Source organism: Polyodon spathula, chromosome 6 (genome assembly GCF_017654505.1).
Source record: "Polyodon spathula isolate WHYD16114869_AA chromosome 6, ASM1765450v1, whole genome shotgun sequence".
In the NCBI taxonomy this organism is placed as follows: Eukaryota; Metazoa; Chordata; class Actinopteri; order Acipenseriformes; family Polyodontidae; genus Polyodon; species Polyodon spathula.
Genome location: NC_054539.1, coordinates 51,288,577 through 51,313,464, shown reverse-complemented (window position 1 = coordinate 51,313,464; position 24,888 = coordinate 51,288,577). Strand labels below are relative to the sequence as shown.

Genomic DNA, 24,888 nt, shown 5'->3' with positions numbered 1-24,888 from the left:
CCAGAGCTATTTTTTGTTGCATTTATAAAACGGTTTCTGTGTTTTTTCAGCTTGGAGGTAGTTGGATGAGTCTGTACAGTGATGCTGGGGATTTTGGCAACCTCTGTGTCCAGGGAGCAGTGGAGTTCGCCCTGCTGTACAGCGATGTGAACAGAGAACTGGTTGTACTTGTGGGGCAGTGTCAGGACTTAGCGATTGCAAATGTGAAGAAACAGCGAACAGACCCGAGAGCAAATGGGAACGGGATGAGGCTTTATGTTAAAAAGTAGGATCATACTGTAAATAGCTAGTGAACAAAAACTCCTGGAATTAACACAACACATTGTGAAGGGTGTTACGTGAAATCTATTGACATTTAAAGTAGTTTGGTTTTGTCTAATATACTGTAGTTTGTGTTTTTCCCTCAGGAATTGTAATTACTTTTTTATGTGTGTGGTGTAGTAGTATGTATTTGCACTAAGATCATCAGAACTTTTTTTTTGTTTTTTGTTTTTTTGTTTTAAAGTTTGTTTGGTTAATTTGGATTCTTGTTCTAAATTCTGGGAATTCTTCTGTGCCTGCAGTCTAACCCAATGCAACATAATTTAGAATTTGTTTGATTCAGGAAACTATTGTGCAAATTTGTTTCTTCCATATTGTACATACAAAAATAAAATAATAACAATAAAACAATATATTAAAATTTTAAAATAAATGTTGAAATCAAACAATTTGAGAAGGAAATGGATTTACACCTGAAACCAGAGTTAATTTCAAACTGTACCAGGGCATGTGGCTGAAACAGGCTCAAGTCACGCAGGTGCACAGATTAACAGCAGTTTAGTAATTTGATGCATGAACAGCCAGTATATGTGTGAGCCTGGCTGATGGCACATTCCAGGTGCTATTGCACTATTTGAGCAGATAACAGGCATCATCCTAAAGTGTGTGATAGTGTGCTTCAGGCACATCAGTAATTAATACACAAATTAGTGGAGGAACCCACACTGAACTTGCTAGCCAAACTTTGGCAGTAGCAGCTACAGCTCAATCAGAACAGCAATGAAACTAAACAGCTGTTGCCTACTGCATGCGTTGACATTGTTTTACATTTAGTTTTTATAAAGGTATGCTGTTACCACAGAAGTTCAAAATGCCGCGAGGGAGTATACCAAAAGTGTACATAATAAGGCTGTAATTCCATCAAAGCTAATGACTTGAACTGTATTATTGCACTTAGTAAAAGTTAACCCTACCACCACAGTGTCAAAGCCTAATATCTCAGATGCCTTCTGAGGTAGTGACATCTTATTTGTAGGGTGCTGGTGAACATGACACTGTCCTTTATGCTCTATGGAGATAGTAGAACTGAACTGTATTCTTTCTGACTTAAGTTACATTACTAGTGTTGTAAAATAAATAACCCATTCACTGACACTTTGTTTTACTGTAACTACTGGCCATATCAGTGATACAGAGCATCTGCTTTGACATAGGGTCTTTATAGTTGGGACACGGTAGTATTCTATGATTTTGTCTGTACTGGTAGTGTCCACTGAACATTAACTGTTTCGCTGCCACATTGTTTTTAACTTCTGGACATAGCAATGACCTTTTCCACACAACCATTTAACTTTATGTTTACAAACCACTCAGTCTGATATAACATTCCCTTAGATCAGTGTTCTTCATTGCAAGGGCCGCTGGCAGCCCCTGACGTGCGGCCCCATACAATACACAAATGTGAAAAAGGCGGTGTGGCGGCCCTCACACTGATGTCTTATCGGGGAAAGTGGCCCCCCTCTGAAAATTAGTGAAGAACACTGCCTTAGATTATGGCCCTTTGGGATGGTTTGTTTTTGTCCACTTTGACTAATGGTACTATGTTGACACTAAGTTATGTACAGATGCAGCTTTTGTTTTTGTAGCACTTGGAAACACATCAGCAATAAAACTCAGCAGTATAGCTGTTTGCTTCAGTCGTTGATGTCACAATATCAAAAACATGCAGTAAACCTTGCTTACAGTGTGAAGCTGGGGGGTGTAGAGCATCAAATAAAGGGACAGTAATCACTCACTTTAACACATTTTCAAAACCCTTTGAATTTGCACCCCTTCATGACAATGGAGGGCTTACATTTAGTATAGACGTAGCTGTAGTGTATATTCACTATTACGGAGATAAACTTGATGGAATCAGTGCTTTTGAATGTGTTTCTGTGATGCATTCATTTTCTGAATTATTTTTATCTTCAGGATAATGACCTAGAATGTGATGATGATGTCAGTTCTGTATCCAGCTTTCCGGATCCAGAACACTGCCTTAGATTATGGCCCTTTGCGATGCTTTGTTTTTGTCCACTTTTGTCATTTTTGATAGATTTACCTGACCTCTATCAAAGATAAGCACCATTAACCCTAATTGATTCTGTAACGACTTTTCCCCTTCCCTTTCAATCCTTTCAAAAGCAGAAGCAATTAAAATAAAATGTAAATGTACACATACTTTAATTAAGCCATCAGCAACAGGAAGACACCTTAAGAAAACCAACTGTAGTGATCATACTACAAGTGTTTGAGATATAAATAATTTAATCTATACTACTGAGTTGTGATTAATTTTAATACAGCACCCTTGAGCTTGCCTTGGCGTGTTTCATGATAGCTGCATTAATTTAATTCAACAGTGAACCCAAGAATAACTCTGAGCCTCGGAGAAACTATACAATACAATTAAGATAACGGCGTGTTTATATAATTGAAATTCAAAGCATCTTCACTGGCATCATAATGGATAATTTTGTATTTGTTTTTTTTTGTGTAAAACAATACTTGGGAGATAAAGTCATACCATCTGTAAAGCAGTAGTGTGTTTGATGTGATCTTGACATTGAATCCCTTCTTAATGTGCCTGTATTAGCAGTTAATGCAGTAACCCTTGGTCTGAGATATGAAGGCCTCTGTTGACCTACGATACAACCTTTTCATTTTTTAGATTATTTCTAGTAGCATTTGGTGTACACAGGTCATTGATGTTTTAACCAACATACGGTCTTAAAAGTCTGAGCGTTTGCTCTTTATAACTCAGACGGGCACTTCCCTGCTTTCTTAGTGGAAGTGCGCTGAGTACCACTTTTTAGCCGCGTACCTCAAAATAACACAGCACTGGTATTGAGCTATAATTTCATCCTCAGGGAGATCAAAAAGGGTAATGTGGATCCTGCGTACTCTCTCTTCTTCTCAGTACTCTCCCTCTGTTCCTGGGTTGTTCAGGAAAGTTAGGGCCTGCATTCCATCGTAATAAATGCCCCAGGAAATTCACGACATCACAAGTTTCATGGAATATGTGTAGCTGCACACGGACCGGCATCAGTGCTGTGCATTTGGTTACTAAGGCAACGGGGTCAAACAAATACCATCTTCATGATTGGTGATTTCCACATACTGTACAATTACATTTCTACATACCACTCGAAATGTACTGTGTGTATAAAGAAAAACACAAAACTTCGATTTTGTAATTTCAGGTTTGCAGTTAACATTTCTCCCGTGTTTAATATGTTTGGATTAGAGGCAGCAAAATAGGCTATGGGAATTACATGATTAATTAATGTGTCAACATAAGTTTTAAAGGTTCGAGGTTGTTTTTAAAAAATATATTTTGTCTGCTTGTTACTTTTTTTTTTATTTTTGCAGCCAACACAGACCATTTTAAATGACTTGTTTCCAGTAGAAGTCTGTTACATTTTAAAAGATTGTTTCAGTAGCGAATCGAGTTACAATGTACAATGTCAGCTGTTGATTCAGTAGCTAAATGTTACAGTGTTTCAGCCTTGGTTTTTGAATGATGTTCTTGAACTATCAATGATAACAAATTTAAGCAACTTACATCAGTAGAATATAACTTCCTTTTTTTAAATTTTATTAAATGACGGTTTCACGACACTGTGAATTATTATTATTATTTTTTTGTTTCATTGTATAAAAAAAATATTGTATATTTTCTAGGCCCCTAGTTATGACGACTGCCATAATGCTCTTTCATATCAGCTGCTTTCTGACTTTTTCTTTGTGCCCAAATAAGTCCAATTTGAAATTGGTGTTTTTTGTGGACCCTTTTAGAGCTGTTCTGTCGCTTCATAAATCTAATTTTAATATCACAGACTTAAATGTATAAATGAACCCCACCTACAATTTGTCCATGCATATAATTAAGGCATGACACGTCTTAAAATGCATGGCTAATGAGCGGCGGAGCGCATTTTGGCAGTGCCTCATTCCATTTTATACTGTAGGTTGTTGTGCCATTGTTGAAAGTAACAGTTAAGATCCAGGATTGATGACAAGTTGTTTTTAATGCAAATCTAGTGTATTTCGAGCTTGGCAAAGTTATGACAGGACTGAGCACCAACTTCCCTTAATTATACCTTGATAATTAGTAGACTGAAACTAACCACAGTTTGACATTGATGCTCTTCACTCTTCACTAACATTGATGATTATACAGTTTTTAGTCCCTTTTCTGTATAAAGCCACATTTGGTATGCAAGCACTGTTGAAACAAGTAAACCACATGCATGTATTTAATCTAATTTCCTGTAATGCAAGATAAGCAAATTGATTTTAACTAAAGGGATGCTCCTGAGTTGCTTAATGTAGACTTGTTGTGTGTGATATCTACTAAGTTTAGGGCTGTCAAGTGATTAAAAACATTAATCGTGATTAATCTTGAGATTAAAAAAAATATCACCTTAGTTATTCTTGGTTTTAATCGCAGTTACTGCATCCATCTAATTTCAGTGTGTTATTATTATTATTATTATTATTATTATTATTATTATTATTATTATTATTATTATTATCTTTGTGGATCCCTCTTTATAGTTGTATATTTATTTATTTCTAGTTATAGTTTTTTATTTATGGAGTCAGTTTATTAGTCACCTTACTGTGTTTCCTTTACTCAGAAATTGATGTTTTATTGATGTTTAAATAATAACAATAATTTAAAATTATCTTTTATTAATATCTTAAAATTGCCTAAATAAAACAATTAAAACAACATTAACGTAGTAATGGTTATATCCACGATAGTCATAAATAATATGGTTTAAAATAAATGTGGTTATTAAAATGAAACAAAGCCGCAATGTTAACGGGCATGCTGGTTATAGTTAAGGCCCTGTGGAAACCTCTGACTTTGTTTTTTAAATTCACGACAGGGTCACGGTTCAAGCACCGTATTTCACGGAATGTGCACAGAATTTTGACATCATCAAAATCAGCGCCAAAGTCATTCACACTAGCTTGTGAAACGGTGTTGTAATTAACAGCCTGTAGGTAAAGTGTATTTGCAAGGACAGCTTTCAGGTCTACGTCAGATGCATGTTCAGAATTTAGGCCTTGCAAAAACAAATACAATGTGTAACCCATTCTGAGCTTCTCATCAGTCGACCACTGACATCAACCAGACCGTTTTACCAACTCCCATAATCTCCTGCTGGTGCTGCTATGAAATACAAATACTTCTGAAATGTATTTTGATTTCTTAAGAATATTGAAATTACGGACTGCAATTTTCGCGCAGTCCATGAAATCGAGATTTACACAGGGCCTTAGTTATATATAGCCCCGCTATTGCCTGTGTGCAGTGCATTCATTTGCTGGACTGACGTCACCAGCAAAGCCATCTTGTTCACAATACTCTCTTTCCAAAAATTAACACGTTAATCACAGAAATTAAATGCGATTAACTGACAGCCCTAATTAAGATATTATGTTCGGAAGCTTCTTTTTTCCTTATTACTGGAAAGCCATACACATACCTATCTGAAATATTTCACCTGTTAATAAATTACATTAATCCACATCTTCAAGCACTGAATAATGAATTCGAAGAAACCAGTCACTGAGGCATTTATTCTAAACATTTGCCTTTTTGGTTTATTTAAAGTGAAAATAAATGCTTGGACTTTTAGCATTTCTCAAAATAATAGGAATTATTGTAAATAGGCTATATTCTATATAGTTATATTCATTATTGGGGGTGCTGTATGTAACTTAATACCTACCTTTTTGTAGATTGTTGACAATGCATTCTTTATAAGCAGCCTTTAATTGTGTTTTTAAATGTGTTTATTGAACAGATTTCATATTTATTCACAACATGTAGCTATAGATATACTCTGTGGCCATTTTAAGTTTCATTACTTTGAAGAATCCTGTAATTCTTTAAACATTAATGAGGCATTTCAACTAACACAATTTCATCTCATTCGTTCTGTTAACATTCCTGCCAATCATGCAAACAGGATCAATAAAAGCAGACGAGGTTTGCTCTTTAGTTTATTCACAGTTCATTTATGGTTTGGGCTTTGTTGAGTAAATCGTTTGTATGAAAGATTTCCAAGTTTATGAATATTCCCTGAAATGTAATAATTTTTCTCAGATTGAGTAATCATAATAAGTCAACTAAATATCATGGAAATAATTGTTTTTATTTATTTTTCTATACAGGTATGTGAAGATCTATTTGTACCCTGAAAAATCTTGATTTAGCAAGCGGAAGACTTCAGTAAAGAAAAACACTGTGAACCCTGTCTATAAGGAACCGCTAATGGTATGCTAGCACCATGTTTACTGTCGTATATTTGTGATTTTAATAATACAAGTGACACTAAGAATAAACTTAGCATTACAATTAGTATATCAACTACCTTCATTTATTCAAGAACATTTTGGTTTACATTTGTGTATAAGGTGATTTATCAGAAAGCCCCAAGTATTATTATTATTATTATTATTATTATTATTATCTTTGTATTTCTCTGTATTCAGTGTCAAAGCACAGTAGAGTACAGTAGAGTACAGTGGTTCAACTACAAATAACAGGGCAGTCCCTTTTGGACCCTAATATAATAATGAGATTGTGGCAGAGCAAAGCTCTGCCCTTTAAATTGGCAGAGATGGGGTTAACTTCCCCTACCTGCCTGGGTTTATTATGTTCAGGTGGCTGGGGTTGATTAGTTGATTAGGTTGATTAACGATCAATCAGCACCCAGCCACCTGATATAAAAGGAGGCCTCTGCTTCTCATTTGGGGGAGAGGGAGCTGAGGAAGCAGGGGTAGCAGGGGTAGCAGGGGTAGCAGGGGTAGCAGGGGTAGCAGGGGTAGCAGGGGTAGCAGGGGTAGCAGGGGTAGCAGGGGTTTTTTTTTGGGTTGTTTAGAAAGTTTGAATCCAGTGAAGGCATTGCCCAGCCTGGAAACTGTTATTTTTGTAAGTTTTGCTTTTTATCTTTTTTGTGTTTAAATTGCTTTGTTTTGGCCCTTGTGCCCTTTCATTTTGTGTTTATTTATAATAAAATAGTTATTTTTTTGAACTGCAGTCTGTCTCTGGGCCTCTATCCACTCGCCAGCCTGCCACAGAGATAAAACATCCATTGAATGCTTTTTTTATTATTGTGTTTTTTTTTTTTTTTTTTTTTTTTTAAATGCTATTATATATAAATTGTTACATCATTAGCTACATAATGAATGACATCACAAAGACATTAGATTTAAAGAGAAATAAATGTGTGGTTACCATGGCATCAAAAAACCTCAAAAAACCTCCAATGTTTTTTTTCAAACACACTTTCCCTTGACAAAGGTATGTTAAACATATCAAAAGGCTGAGAAGTTGGCTGAGCAAAAACATGTCACTTTTTGAGGGTTTTGTCCCAATTGTATTAAAACAAGGCATTGTTAAGCCAATTCTAAAAAAAAAAACATTGCTTAACCCGACAGTAGCGGGTAACTTTCGACCAATATCAAATCTTCCTTTTTTGGCTAAATTGCTTGAACGAGTTGTTGCTGACCAATTACTCTCACAAAATAATATATTGGAAAAATGTCAGTCTGGTTTTAGAATCGCGCACAGCATGGAAACTGCTATGGTTAGGATTGTGAATGATCTCCTGAATGCTGCTGATGGTCTCTTTCACTATTGGTTCTTTTAGATCTTACAACTGCCTTTGATACTGTTGACCACCAAATTATGCTGAAGCGTCTCAAAAATCTTGTGAATGTAAGGGGGGTGGCTCTTGATATTTATCAGATCGTTATCAATACGTGTCCTATGCTGGTCATAATTCTACAAATACTCGCCTTGTTCATGGAGTCCTACGGGGTTCCATCCTTGGTTCTCTTTTTCATATTTATATGCTGCCACTGGGTGATATTATTCAAAAGCATGGGGTCCAGTCCCATTCTTATGCAGATGAGACACAGATCTATTTAAAAATAAATTTGAACACTGATACAGTACCTATCTGCTTGTTTGGCAGATATGCAAACCTGGATGGTCAAATAATTTTTTTAAATTAAATGCTAGTAAAACTGAACTATTGGCTACTGGATCAAATACCCAGCTTTGCTCTTTTGTTGGGTTTTCATACTATTTTGGTGATTGCGTTATAGATGCCTCTTTGTTAGTGCGCAGCTTAGGTGTTCAACTTGACTCAAAGCTTTTATTTGAAAAACATATCTCTTCTGTGATAAATACAGGGTTTTATTACCAAATTACCAGTGTGTTGTTTTCTGCCCCCTAGGGATGCTGAGATTTCTCGTTCATGCATTTGTTACATCTCGGTTGGATTATTGCAATGCTTTTTTTATTAATCTTCCTGCTCGCTCTTTGCCTCGATTGCAGATGGTGCAAAATGCAGCAGCCATGGTTCTTACCGTACCCAGCGGACAGAACACATTACTCTGGTCCTAAAGCTTATGCACTGGCATCCTATCTAATCTATCTAATATTGCTGTTGACCTTCAAGGCTTTTTATGGTCAGGGTATACTTATATAATGGACCTTCTTAGCCCTTACATCCCTGGGAGGCAGCTTACATCCTCTAACTCTGGAGTTTTAAAATGCATGCTTCCAAAATGTGTTACGCTCGAAGGGTGTATTTTTAGCTGTGTGGCCCTTTTTTTTGGAACTCACTACCAACTTTCATTAGAGAATCCACAAAAAAAAGCAACCTTAAGACGCACTTACCTTCCGCTGTATTTTCTTATACACTCTTTCTCTACTGCAGTCTGTAATATATAATATACTGTACTTGTATGATCGATTTTATTTTTCTATTTACCTATTTTATTGTATTTTATTTATGTATTTATAGAATTGTTTTAACTGATTGCTGTTTGATTGTTTTGTTCAGAGCCTTGAGACACCTAGATGTGAAAGGCACTGTAATAAATTAAAACTATTATTATTATTACAATATAACGTATTGAACTATTAGTAATGCCCCCCCCCCCAGGACTGGAATCGGTCACCTTTTGGTTGCCATGTGATCTGCAGATTCGAAGACAAACAATGTGAATTCTTGACAGCAACATTGAAAAATAATAACTCAGAAGATAATAGTAAAATAAGAAGTTGAACTACAGTAAATCCACCTTAAACTAAACATGCAAACATTCAAGTCTTTTTTAATTCTGCTTCAGTACAAAATGACAAAAGTGGAACTTCAGACCAGGACTCTGAATCTCTCAGTGTGGCACAATGACTCTCTGGGTCGAAATGCTTTCCTTGGAGAAGTTCAAATAGACCTGCGGACCTGGGATTAGAGACTTAATGGTCTGAGCTGGTACAATTTGCAGCCCAAGGTAAGCCTGACACAGAGATAGACTCTGCCTCACACCTTTCAGTCTCTTCATAGTTACAATTAAGATCAGTTTTAAAGAAAAAATATAAGTGTAGCAGATGTTCAATTTAATACCAATCCAGTAACAAATATTATAATTTTTCAAAGTTGGCAACCAGTTGAATTTTAATGACCATATTTTTACATTTCTTGAAGTATAGTTGGCACTAACATTCTTTTTGCTGTACCATAATAAACTTGCTTGATTGCTGTTGAAGCACAGAGGAAATGTAATGATCATTTGTGTTGCTGCAATTAGTTAATGTCTAATGTGTAGGTTTTATTGTCTCAGAAACCTGATGATACAGAAGCCTCCAGCAACAGAGGACAATTAACTGCAGCACTGAAGTATGTGCCAACTGGATCAATAGGTAATTGTGGGATGCTGATAGCATAAGAACTGTGGTGTGTTTCTCATTAGTGTAATTAGAATGCATGGCCGGTATGTACAAATCCCGATTTTTCAAAATTCCTATCAGGCAGGGGTTTCTGCATGAGGTGCATTTCTGTTCCTCAGTTGTACACCAGAGAAAATATAGATTCTTCTATGCCCGTCTTGGATAAAATCTTATTGCTGGTCTCGCTTAAACAATTACATATAATAAAAAATAAACATGATTGTGAGAGAAGAACCTTTATAGAATTTGAATTGTTTAAATTATTTGGATTAGTATTATGAGTACTATTATCAAAGCTATACTGAGATATTTTAATTTTGTTTTTAGCAGAATTGCTGCTATGATCTTAAGGTTTTTTAGGTTGAAAAACAAGCTTAAGCTCTTGAGTTACTTAATGATGATTGTAGAACTGTTCAAAGTGTTTGAAGTTTTAATTTATAAAATGTAGTTTGCGCAGATGGTGCCAAGCCAGCCTCAGGGGAACTCCTTGTTTGGCTGAAAGAAACAAGAAACCTGAAAGGTCTAAAGCTCAGTGGTGTTGACTCATTTGTAAAGTGGTAAGAACAAGATCTTTCTGCGCAGATTTTATGAAATGCTGCACACAGCATAATGCCCATGTGGTGCTGCTTCATGTAGGTAACAAATATGTACAGTTCCATTTATGTTTTTGCTGCTGTGAACAACATTTCAATAGGAGAGGTGGAAGGGAACAGGTTGAGCACCAAGGACTTGTGCTAAATTTGCATTAAATGAAAACTTATAACATGGACAGATTGAGAGGTGTTACATAGTCATAGTGCAGCAAGTTAAATAACTGTGTAATACTAGTGCAACCTCTTTGATGTATTTTTACTATGCCACTGTTCTGTAGAAGTTAACCTATTGAAATAGACATGGGAATTACATAATTTGGGGTTAACAGCCAGCACAGAGGTCCATAACCAACCATTGTTATCTTGGCTGGTGTCTTCTAATGTCTTTAATGTTTGTTAAATAAAAATACCAGTATGTAAAGAAGAGACGATGCCAGAAACACAAGTGCTTTTATTAGCATGTTTTTAACTAGCCAAGGTCCTTGGGACACGGTATTGAACTCTGTACAGTATATTGTTATAAAGTTTCATGTATATGAAAAGTGCAGCATTTGTAACTGGGGAGCATTTGTTTGTGTGTTCAGTAGAAATTACCTGGCATCAAAGTAAATAATTGAGCTCGCCCATATGCAAGGCTGTTACATTGACTTGCCTGTTTTTATTTGCCTTATTCCATAATTTTTTCATTTGCAGTTACATTTTACCTGATACGAGTAAGAAGGGTAGGCAGAAGACCAGGGTGGTCAAGAAAAGCCTGAACCCCATTTACAACCACACTATGGTGTATGATGGCTTTAAAGAGGCCTGTTGTGAGCTGACGATCTGGAACCATAACACCTTCACAAATCAGTACCTCAGAGGGGTGCAGCTCAGCCTGGGGACAGGTAGGTAGGAGGGCCTGCTATAAGGAATTATTAGCTGGTATGTTCAGTTTGTTTTTTCAGGTATAATTGTTCAATTTCTTATTATGGTGGTGTACTTTGTCCTGCTGTGACCCCAACCTGTTGTTACAGTGGACAGCCCTCTGGATTACCTGTTGTTTTAAGTTTAAAATAGGCTTCAATATATAACATATATACTGTAATAACACTCGACAGATTCTCTGTGCCAAGTTAAAATAAGCGTTGAAGACAGTGTAATAGCTATCCAAAGCTGAGAACAGGATTTATTTTAAAGCCTTTATGGTGGCTGAGATTTTAACTAAAAACAGAATTCTAAGACACAGTTTAATGTAAATTATATTATTAGCACTAATTATCTCAAGATCACTTTGTCGTTTAAATCATATTGTACACTGGTATTTAAAATGGATTAGATAATTACACAACTTGGCTAGGAAGTGTCAAAGAGAGAGGTTGTATAATTAACAAAATCAGTGTTTCTGCTAGGAAAAACTTCTGCCTTTTAACATTCATATTTTGCTCCATAATTTCAAATTCTAATATTTTACACAATAGTTCTTAGTATAGCTGAAAACTACAGGTCTGTCAGCTTGAATTAAAGCATTTTGTGCTGAAAGGATAGGGGTGTGTGCAAACTTACATAAGACTAGACTGACATACATGTATCTAGACTAAAGAGAATGTTAGATTACACCATGTAACAATTTTTTTTTTTTTTTTTTTTTTTTTGTTCCTGGGTAGTAAGTGTTATTTCCTAATTGCTTATGCCTCAAAAGTATAGAAAATGGCTATTATTCCCCACAAACTTTGCTTTTGTGACCAGGACAGTGATATTTCAAAATATCACTATTTCCAATGGGAAAACGGGCAAATGTGTGTCTCTTCATTCACATAAAGTCAGAAAAAAACAACATATGAATCCAAATTAACATGTATTTATACTAAAGTAATACAAAAATGACTGTATTCATGTAAATACAGTATAGTCATAAATCTCGAAAAACTACTCACTTCTAAATCTTTTGTAGTCATTTTTGTATTACTTTCATTCCATTATTCAATGTTTTCAAATATATCAAAAGGACTATGACCAAAATAGAAAATACATATGAGGCTGTGTTGTAAAAAATATGTTTCAATATCAAGAGAGGTTAACCAGTCAAATAAGTTAAGATACTAACATTAAAAGTTCATTCATATACAGTACTGTGCAAAAGTTTTAGGCAGGTGTGAAAAAATGCTGTAAAGTAAGAATGCTTTCAAAAATAGTTAATGTTAATAGTTTATATTTATCAGTTAACAAAATGCAAAGTTAGTGAACAGAAGAAAAATCTACATCAAATCCATATTTGGTGTGACCACCCTTTGCCTTCTATATATATTAACCCGATGCACACTACAGTTGCCTAATCTTAATCTTGAACTTCAAGGTAAAGGGAAAACTGCCACACAAATGATTGGATCAGTAAGTGCCTTCAAAATGAAACTAGAGCACTACAACAAATATATAATTGCAACTAACTACCCTGCTGTGTGTTATTATTTTATGTTCTAAATATGGCTAAATATGGGCATGGTACAAGCCTCACAGTGAAATCAATTGTTGTGGCTTGAATCTTAGTCTGAAATTTAAAAGTGGTTCATGTCCAAGAAAAAGCTGGACATCCCTGCTCTAGGTGTTGTTGTAGATTCACAGCAGTGTGTCTCTACAGTGAATTTTGTAGCTAGAAGTTTAGTTTGTAAGTGCCACTCACCATCTATGTACTGGCAAGTAATGTGTGACTCATTTGTTAAACTTGTCCAGGTAACAGAAAAAGCCAAGTTTTCCTGTTCAGATAATGCTTTTATTTTTATTTTCTCTATCTGTTTGCTGCCTTTTAGTCATTTCAATGTCTTGCGACAAGGCACCTTGTACTCTGGTTCAAGATAACACAATGGCTGGGTGAAAGGTTTGTACATTCACTGTACAAGGAAGTTGATTACCTTGCTACTTGTTTCATCCTTGTGGGATTGTGTTAGAATTTTTGTCTTATGGCTTTTATCTGGTTCTTTGTAAAGTACAGTATGCAGCAGTTTCACATGTTCCCACAAATTGGTAGTACCACTATGACAACTCAGTGACTTTTTGCAGATTTTACATTCCACAGCATTTTGTTAATCTGTTTTTTTTTTAAATAAAAATCCTACATATCTGATTGAAATCTTTCCACTTGCCAATATAAAAGTTGTTGCACGACTCCTTGTAACGTAGAGAAGACACACAAGACAAAACACCTTGTGATTTCCATTTTCCTATCGATGTAATTTCTGTCAGACAGACATTTTATTTTTGGCTTTGAACACATGTAAAAAAAAAAAAGTAGTTTGGATATTCAGATATTTGTCTCAGCACTAATACGTAATGAAATGGCATGAAATGGTTGGAATATACAGTATGTTACTTAAAAATAATCAATCAATTACCTGTGTATTGCAGGTAAAAGCTATGGGAGAAATGCGGACTGGATGGATTCAGCAGATGAGGAAACTGAAGTTTGGAGAAGCATGATTTCAAAACCCAATGACTGGGTGGAAGCAGTGTTGCCACTTTGACTCTCTATGGCCAAGAAAAAGTAGAACTTGCTGCTGGAAGTACTCCCAGATAGATTCTATTACAACACTATATTTTTGTTTAATTTGTTTGTTCTATGATCTTTCGTTCTGTGATATTTTGAAATATCTGGTTCACTGGGACTAGGTTGAGGGCAATTTATATATTGCAATGTATTAAAATAAATAAATGAATTTATATCAATGTATACTTGATAATTAAATATTTAATCTACAATTTGTAAATACACATACTGTAATAACGTTTTGCATACCACATTGCTAATATTTGTTATCTTTTTTTATTTAGTTTTCTTGTAGTACATCAAAATTACTGTCTTCTAATTTCTAAGTTGTTTGTAAATATCCATGTACTATATATTGTACATATAGCCTACTGTAAGTTTGTATGCAAACCACATAAATACCATGGTCTATTTATTGAATGTACAGGCAAATAGAACCATCACATACACACAAGAGAGGAAAAGAGATTATACATAGAATCATCTATGAAATGCCAGACATACAGTTTTGTAATGTTAATGGCTAATTAAAGATAACGTAAGGTTGCAGATGCAACCCCGGTTCTCTGAAAGAGAAAATAGCCATCAACTAATGGGTATCGCAGTCAGGTGATAGGGTTGTGCTGAGCTTAATATAAAAGCTGCCTTTAGGCCTCCGTAGCTCTGACGTAGGCTCCCCGCCCCTCGGGTGCTGAATGACTATGCAAAGCGTAGGAAGCCCAGTCTCTTTTACTTCAGGCCGCAAGGGCTATTGAAGCGACCTCGCTGCTTGATGGCTATTTTATCTTTCAGATGGCTATTTTCTCCACATGGATAATGCTGGAGAGCATACTTAAAGAGTACAGCAGTCTAATCCAGACTAACACTAAGTGGTCTCTTCCACTGGTGTAATAGAGTCCAAGACCGAAGCTCCAAAGAGTGGAGCAGAGGAATCCAGCACATTCAGTCTGTAGAACCTCATGAAAGTGTGTGGCGTGGCCCAGCTAGCCACAGCACATATTTCAGACACTGGGACACCCCAAAAGAGGGCACAGGATGTCGCCTTACCCCTGGTAGAATGTGCCTTCAATTGCCCCAGAGGGGGATGGCCAGTAGATTCATAAGCCAGAGCAATGGCGTCCACTATTCAATGGGACAGGCGCTGTTTAGACAATGCCTGACCCAGCGTCCTAGAACCATAGCACACAAATAACTGTTCAGTGTGTCTGACACCCCTTGTACGGTCAATACAGCACCTCAATGCCGGCACCGGGCAGAGCATGTGCAATCGTTGGCCCTCCAGAGAAGGGAGGAGGATGGAATGCCATCAACTCCACAGATTGGTTCACGTGGAACGGGGATATTACTTTCGGCAAAAATGCAAAGTTTGGTTGCATGGAGACTCTACACCCATCTCCAGCAAAGTGAGTGCAAGAAGGGTGCACTGAAAGTGCATGCAGCTCACTCACCCGTTTTGCTGAAGCAATAGCTAGCAAAAGCGCAATCTTTAAGGACATGAGCTTCAGATCCACAATGTGGAATGGCTCAAATGGGGCTTTTATAAGAGCTTCCAGCACCACATCAAGGCGCCACGAGGGAAGGCTAGATGTCTTGGGGGACGCAGCCTCCTCGCACCCTTAAGAAATTGGGATGTCAGGAAATGGTTTCCAGGCGATAACCCATCTATGCGCGTGTGACAAGCAGATATGGCTGCCAGGTACACCTTCAATGTGGAAGGGGACCTACTGTCATCTAATAGTCTCTGGAGAAACTGTAAGATAACTGCCATGGGGCAGGTAACTGGGTCCTGGCCCTGGGCCAGCAACCAGTCATGAAACAACTGCCACTTATGCGTGTATTGCGACCTGGTAGAGGGAGCTCTCGCGCTCTGAATAGTGGCAATAACTGCCGATGATAGCCCTAGAGCTGACAGGCGTTCCCGTTCAGGGGCCAGACCCATAGCTGCATCAGCTGGGGGTTCGGGTGCCACAGATCACCCTGGGCCTGAGAGATGAGATCCACCCACAGGGGGATCTGCCACTGCTGGCCGTGCAGGAGTTGCACCAGGGTTAAAAACCAGACTCCTAAGGGACTGTCGAGGTCTCTCATCGAGAACTAAAGAGGGCAGTGGGTAGGCTCCCGCGAGGCGAAGAGATCTACGTCTGCTCTTCTGAACCACTCCCAGATGCGTGCACAATTAAGGCAACGGAGGGTACAAACTCTGAATTTTATTTTTTATTTTTTAATAATCAGAGTGTTGAGGAACAACAAATAGATTATGCTCAATCCAGATCAGCAGCTGAAAGCAAAAAAGGCTGGGCTTCCTACGCTTTGCATAGTCATTCAGCATCCGAGGGGCAGGGCGGTGACGTGAGAGCTATGAGGCCTAAAGGCACCTGTGGCAGAGCAGAGCTCTGTCCTATATAAATTGGCAGGGATGGGGTTAAATTCCCCTACCTGCCTGGGTTTATTGTGTTCAGGTGGCTGGGGTTGATTGGAGTAATTAACGATCAATCAGTACTCAGCCACCTGACATAAAAGGAGGCCTCAGCTTCCCATTAGGGAGAGGAGGGAGCTGAGGAAGCAAGTTGGTGTTTGTGGTTGTTGTTTTTGGTTTTGTGAATTTTCTCTTCCAGTGAAGGCATCGCCCAGCCTGGAAACCTTTATTTTTGTAAGTTTTGCTTTTTGTGTCTTTCTATTTGTGTTTAAATCCCTTTTGTTTTGGCCCTTGTGCCCTTTTATTTTGTGTTTTTGTAATAAAAGTATTATTTTTTTGAACTGCTGTCTGTCTCTGGGCCTCTATCCACCCGCCAGCCTGTCACAGCAGCTTTTATATTAAGCTCAGCATAATCCTATCACCTGACGGCGATAACCATTAGTTGATGGCTATTTTCGAATTGAAAGTGAACTTCCCAACATTCTCTTTACTTCAAACATCATACACCAATTGTGTTAAAAAAATAAATAAATAAAAAATAAAAATATTAAAAGTGGATATGGATTACACAATTGAAATATGGATCAAAAATGATTCTGAAAAAAAAACCCAAACAACCCAAGATTTTCCAAATTAACCTGGTCCTGATGATCAAGCCAAACCATTGAAGATTTTAAAAACCTTTTAATGCAGTGCTCAAGGTTGTATCAGTCAAATCGGACAAAAGCCACCGATTTATTACCCAGCAATCTGAGCACTATACATGTGCCAGGTAAGCTCCTCATGAGCTCATCTTTAAAAAACAAAACCATTCTAGTTATTTTCATATTGTAAACATAAAACTGAAAAAATAATAATGTATTAGTTCTTTATTAATATTTACATTAGTATTCACTTCAATTGATACTGAGACAAATACAATAGCTTTCTTAACATCTGCCAGTTTCCACACTCTACTAACCAATTGTCAGGCAACCTTTACTAGGGGTTTTAATTGACCGATTTGGCTTTAATTGATTAATTAAATATTCTGGAGTGCATTTTTCCTGACACAGTACCTACAAGTTTACTTTTTTTGTAATCTAAATACAACACAATTACATTTTAAAAAGTTTTATTTACTTTTTTTTTTTTTTTTTTTTTGCAGCAATCGTCATTTTAAATACTGTACTGAATCTGATCCGTTCATCCTATGTAATTTTCAGGTTGATATTTCTCATGTCTGTCAGCACCATTGATCTGTAAGTTTGCTCCAAGCGTTCCATGTATTCCAAGTAATTGCTCACATGGAAACCGGGGATTGCTTCTTCCTGGTTAAATAAATAAGAAAAAAAACAGTTGTTCATGTCAAAAGTTAACTTTAAAATGAGTCATTTTTCAATTGAAAACTGCAAAGAAAACACTATTGATTCTTTATGTATCATACAAAACCAATAATGTTTTTTTTTTTCCCTCAAGAGCTCTAGCGATGCTAGAATTGCAGTTTTGTCACTACCTGTTTGTGTAGGTAAAAAAATAAAAATAAAAACTACAAAATACAAAAGGCCTGTCTACCTTGCTAACATTCTGACCTATACACCCTGATGACTGCACCAATGTTAAACTACAAAAAAAAATGAAATCAACATTTACTTAGACCTCAGAATAGCTGCATAACCAACAAAACAAATGTGAGTAGGCTATTTTTTCCATACTATGCCTAGAAGGTTGTACTATTCTTTTTATTCAATGAAAGAACTATAAACCAGACCTATTATAATAGCTTTTCTTTGACAAATATAATAGCAATACATATTTGAATGTTGTTTTTGATACAGACTTGTAGAGTACAAGTTATCAATACTTATAGACACTACTCCACATTATGTTTCTACTGAAGATAGTTTAATAGTGAAAAGTAAAAGTTTGTTTTTCTTAAATATCAAAAAGTTAAACTATAACATTCTGTTTGTTCTAAAGTTGTTTGTTGTTCCTTGGGGAAAAAAATCATTTTTTTAGCAGACGCCTTTTCTGCTGTCAAGGTCACCTACAGTACATCTCTGTTCTGTCAAGTTCCTCAAAACAAAAGTAGTATTCAGTAGTCCTCTGTAAAATATTGCTCAAAATATGCCACTAGTGTCACTTTGCTGTCTCCTTGGGGAAATGTATGCGTAAACAAACTTATTTGAAGCCACAGATAGAGCAGAGCTTTTATTATTATAAGTAGTAGTATTAAAAAAAAATTGTATTTTCTGGGCTGTTTCACATAGGAACATGATCATAAACAATTATTGTGGTAACCGCTAATAAATACCAGTAACCACAAGTAACTAGCATTGTAACTGACATGAAAACGGAGCAAAATATTAACAAATGCCCCCTTATACCATTTCTTGAACAGTGTTTCACATCACATATGCTACAGGTAAATGCTAGCAAGTTACTAACTTAAAAAGTTTATACAGATACCATTTGTTTTGATCATCCCTGACAATTCCACGTCTATGAACATGAATGTAAGGAAATACACAAAATGTCGCACCAAGTTTTTATATCTTATTCTTATACAGATAAAAATATACGTACTCCTATATAGTCTGTGCTGCGCCGACAGGTTGTAGCCAATCAAAAAAATAAATAATTGTGTAATATGTGTTTTGTTAGTTATAATTTATGGTTTATCAGTAGATTTTATGTTTGCTGCAATACAATATGTAGTGTAGAAATAATTACATTTTAACGCTACTGTATGTTCCTCTTACCACTGCTACATTATTAAATTTGAGAAAATGGTTTATTAATTAAATGTACAGTCGATAGAGTCTGTACCCTTACAAAAAAAACAAACAAAAATAAAACATATTTAGTACTACTCAGTACTGATCACATATGGTCTTTAAAATGTTTAAAACATTGGTTTTCGTTAGATTGAGTTTTGTTGGGTTGTATGCCTTTTTTCGTTTATGATGCCATATACAATTTTCAGATCATTAAGTGTTCAGGAGGTCTCACAAACTTTCAGAAAAATGAACAAACAAGAAAGCATGTGAAAACTGTAAGTGCTTAAAGGATTTTTGAGGAAGATATACTCATTTATAAAGTGCTTTGAGATGATGGTCCACTATGAAAGATGCTATATAAAATTAATATTAATTGAAAATAAATTGATTGATTTTATTTTTTGTTATAATAATGTAAAAACTTAACCAAATAAATTATTCAAGAATATTAGAAATTAAGCTTTACCATTATGAAAGGGAAAATCAGGAGTCAAATATGGGTCAGAGGTCAAGTATAACCTAGACGAATATGACATTTTAACTAGTGCACTATTATGCCTTTTTTAATGGCTCAGAGCCAGAAGTACATCCACTGGTGACTGGAAAAAAAAAAAAAACGTTTGGTGACATTAAATATGGCAACTAGTACTAGAATTGTTCAAACGTTATGTCGGCCTGCGGGCTTGCCTGTAAGCTGCCCTGAGCTGCGTTGTCCTCTGACACTGTATATCTGAGGTGGCTGCATGGTGGGCCTGCAGAGTGAAAAGAAGCTGACGGCACACGCTTCGGAGGACAGCGTGCGTTCGTCTTCACCACTCCTGAGTCAGCGCGGGGCTGGTAGCGGTAAGCAGAGCCGAAAAATAATTGTCTATTCCAAATTGGGAGAAAAAATGATAAAAACAATTGGTGACCACTAAAAAAAAAAAAAAAAAAAAAAAAAATTAAATTGCAACAACTTAATTTTTGCTATATAATTTGAATACTTAATTTAAAGGTGGAAAAGTTCATACATTAATGGGATTTGGTAGGACTTTTATTACTTTGCAATTTACAGTGTTCTTGTCCACTATACATTTAATTTAGTCTGCCCAGTCCAATTTGACAGATTCCATGGGGGGCGTTTACGTTGTCTATACATTGTTTATGGTGAATCTCACTGGCATGAGTCTGGTGGCTGACTTTAACAACAGGTGAATAAAACAATGTGTCCACTGTTACACCCTGCTCGGCAAGTTAATAGCAGAGTGATGTATTAGGGCCATTCAAAAATAAGATAAACAATCTTATGGGTAATTTGTTTAATCATTCTGATTATGTGTATACCACATGTTTAAATGGTAATAGCTTTTTGTACATTAACATGCTTTGACTAGATGACAATATAAAAATAAAATAGTTATCTGCAATAAATTCACCCGATGTTTAATTTTTAAACTATTATTGTGTTATTTTATATAATGTTATTTTTGGCTTCAGAGTTTATTTTCATTGTGGAAATCTGGTAATCAACGTTTCTAAAAAGGGCTGGTGTGCCAAGCAAGATGTCTTGGCGTGTCACTCTCTGGCATGCGTGCCATGGGTTGATGACCCTTGCTATACACCATAGTGCGATCTTCCCAGCCAGGTAGTAAGTTGGAGATTGCAGCAATGTGAACCTTGATGGACAGGGAAAGATCCTTGGGCAGATGGAGACATGAGTTGGCGGCAGGAGATGTTAGGAGGAAGTATAGGGCTTCTTTATTTCCTTATTATCGCCATGGAAGGATCTATAAAGCGATACAATTGGCTGATTATGAAAGATATATGCCTGCTGTAAAACACCCCACTGGGGGACATGCCTCTCCCGGCTGCTGAGCAGGATTGGAGAGCCTGTCTCGTCTGTTTCATATGGGACAGGGAATTGTTCAGACCAGTGCCAAAGAGGAAATCACCTTAAAAAGGTAAATCCTGCAGCACGGCTTGTGTATCTGATATCTTTATTTGAAAAGCACCACCTCACATTACATTCGCATAGCTCTGGCAGTATCACATGCATCCAGCCGTTGGATCTTGGTGACATACTGCCCTCCTCTGCTTGCTGCATGGCCAGTCCTATATTCTCAGGGGTAGGTGTCTGCTGGGTATTAGCAATGACAAAGAATGAAATCCTTCTCAAAACAGCATCAACACAGGTATATATAAATGATGGGCCCTCTGTATACTCGGGAGTGTCACCGCCAGGGTCGGAGTGTGATTTTCGCATCCATTATCATTTTTCGCATCTGCAGAGTAGTACTGCTGATTGTAGTGTGCAATTGTGGGTGTTGTGGTACTAGGAACCATAGCAGTGGCTACAGGCTGCGGAGGCCGAGCCTATGTTATAATTTCAAATTCCCTTGTCAACTGGATCATGGCCTGGAACGAAGGTGGCTGAGCAGCACAGGCTAGAATCTCTGCAGTGACTGCCGCTGGTTTATCAGGCACGTCTCTCCCTGATGCCACAGAAATGCGTAGACTTATAAGTGATCCCTCGGGATAGACATGGTGGAGCTCTGCTGTTCCTTAGGGTTGCAAGGTATGTTGTTCTCAAACAGGACAAGTGGGCTTTATCTGATCAATGAGCTGGGGGTGAAGGAGCCCTTCCTCTTTGTGTCAGTGTGTTTGAAATATATACACACATTAAAATACAAATCTATACTAAAAGACAGTGAAAGTTGGGAACCACACAACATACAAACACAGGGCATAGGGAAGACAGACACTACAATCTGTGAAATCCAGAAAGAAACAACTAGCTGGAAGAGGAAGAGAACACACACACACACACACATATATATATATATATATATATATATATATTTTTTTTTCTCAAACACAAATAAAACAAACAAAAAGCCAGACAGGGGAGAGGGGACCATTTCTTTATTTCTTTATTTCTTTATTTTTTTAACAAACCTAAGGAAACAATAAGCATAAAAATGAGCCCGGACCTTAAGCACAGGAGAAATTTGGACAAAGGATATTGGAAATTACATGTTTTATGCAGGTGGTACCTTGACTTTGGCGCCAAAAATGATTTTATCACAGTGATCTCTGGGGAAGAGATTGTTTTTTTTTTTCTCCTAACACAAGCAACATGGAAACCGGTAGTTCACTTTGTGTGAAATTCATCGGACGAGGTAAGAAATTTGTTTTAGTGCCACAATTTGCTTCCAGGTTTGAAAATTAAATATTGAAACAAACCACTGATGGGCACAGAAAATAACTTGTCATAGGACAGTTCCACAGATAGACTTTGATTTTATTAAGCCAAAAAGCAAAAATAATTTCAAATATCTGCTTGCGCGTTATGAAGCACAAATAAATAACCCTAACATGCCAAACATAGTAAACAAGCCTGTAACAGCTATTACTTCTTTTTACATCTTTAGTTCTTTACTGTATACTGGGTCACTATTTACATGTACTACATTGAACTGACAGTGTTTGATGGGAACCTGTCTGCTACAGACACTTTTTGCAAGTAGCCTGAGGCTACTCAGACAGTGTTAAAACAGTAAATACAAGAGGTCGAAGTTCTCTTAACTTTATTTTGAAAAAAAAAAAAAGGCCAGCTTGAATCATACCTGCTCAGCATGGACTTGTATTGGTTAATGTAATATATCAAACACAACACATCATATTAGGATATTAGGGGGGGTAATAAAATAAAAATTAAAAAAAATAATCAGCTTAAATACACGTAATTTACAAAACATTGGTCTAGTGATGTAGATGCATGTACATGTTTCTTCTGTACTAACTTTCACTTTCTGAGTGGTTGCAGATTTTCTTTTATGAAGTGGATTTTGGAGCAAATATAATGTCTACTATCATATACTGCTTGTACAACAAAGAAAACACTTACTTTCAAAAACACCTGTAGGTCCTGAGTCTGTGTGTGCTGAAGGATTTCCTGCTGCAGGTGTTTAAGCACGGCTATGCAAATGTAGATCTGGTAGTCAGGCCCCAAGATAATGCATGTTACAATGTAATGGCAAATCTCTGTCCAGTCCAAGTAATTCCAGAAGCACTGAGCTAGCCACTGCTGACAAATCTGCAGAGCAAACAGGTAGACATACTGTTCTTATTTATTTATTTATTTATTTATCAGCCACCTTTATCCAAGGTGATTTACAGGTGTGCTTAGAAAGCTGTCTTGTACTATATGATTTGATTCTGGTTGTTGAATATTCTATTCTATCCAACCAATAAGAAATGGACCAAAACATATCTGTCAATAAAGTGTAAAACTACCATGAACAGATAGGACAGCACAGACTCAGTGACGATTCTGTAAGGTGTTTAAATTGTTCTGGAAGGATACATAGTCATTCCTCAATTCCCAACTGCAATTCCTTCACGGAAGTTAGGGTTGGAATCTGAAGTGAAGTCTGTTCTAATGGTCCAAAGAGTAATGAATCATGCTCCAAGTGCAGTAATAGATATGGAAGCACCTGCCAACTGAATACCTACTAGATCTTTCCCAATGTCTGGAATATCTACTATCTTGCACTTTTTGCATAACAAATTACTGTAAAGCCATAAATATCTGTGACCAAAATATTTGGCAAATCGTATCCATGAAACCTATTTTGCTCCAGAAACAGTGGCGAACTGTTGCAATATACGAAGTACGTATTGTTGGTGGAATCTGATATTCGTGCCAACAATTTGTGTTTTTTTTTGTTTTTTTTTTCATATGCAGAAAACGCATAATAAAAGGCTCTAAAATATTTATGGCTTTACAGTATTTAATCATGTAAGAATAATCCGCTTACACAAACATGTGAGCTACAGATGACAGGTGCTTTAAATCAAAATAAAACTGTAGCTCTTTATGAGATTGACTGATAAAGTGTCTTGAATGCAAAAAAACTAGGTAATGGTTTATTATGAGTACACGTTTAAAATGGTATTCAAGCATTAACAATAGTTTGTCATTTTTTTTTTTTTTGACACATAAAAAAAAAAAAAGTGCAATAGCCTGTCAGTTTGGCATAATTACAAACAATTATATAAATGTATTCACTAAATGCAATTATAAAATATAGGGACATTACTCTTAGATTTAAAACATCTTACTCTGTTTTCATGTAACAAAACAATGAGGAAACCATACTAAATGGTATATTGTAAGGTTGTGTGATTAAGCTTTTCTTTAAGTGAAATGTTACCAGTTTATTTTAATTATTTGCTAATGCTATTAAATCAGCACATGCAATTAGGACAGCACACGTGTCTGCACAACAGGAGCCAGTCATTTAAACTGAGTAAGAATGTCACTGACACACATTAGGTATATGGGGCTTTAAAAATTCCTTTGCCAGAGGCCTCCAAAAGTGCACTTTTAGTTTTTCCCATAATGTTGTATTACACACACCTAAGAATAACATTGTGCACTGTTTTGGCTGCCCCGCTACTAGTTTTTAACACTACATTCCTCTGCATATTTCACATAGCAACAAGCGACTAACAGATCAAGTTCAAAGTCTGAAACAGACTATAGTACGGTACAT

General features: G+C 36.5%; 1 protein-coding gene and 1 pseudogene across 1 annotated transcript in view; one reads left to right on the top strand and one right to left on the bottom strand.

Moving 5' to 3' along the window:
* LOC121317688 overlaps positions 1–14,259 on the top strand; it is a 44,672-nt pseudogene extending 30,413 nt beyond the window's left edge.
* A 3,084-nt stretch (positions 14,260–17,343) lies between these two features.
* The window catches only part of tbc1d32 (TBC1 domain family, member 32), a 72,861-nt gene continuing 65,316 nt past the window's right edge, over positions 17,344–24,888 (bottom strand). The window contains exons 33-34 of the mRNA XM_041253098.1: positions 23,238–23,426; positions 17,344–17,902 (exon numbers count right to left, since the gene is read on the bottom strand). Of these exons, the coding sequence (XP_041109032.1) occupies positions 17,783–17,902; positions 23,238–23,426 (309 nt within the window). The 3' untranslated portion in view covers positions 17,344–17,782. The remainder of the gene's footprint in view (positions 17,903–23,237; positions 23,427–24,888) is intronic.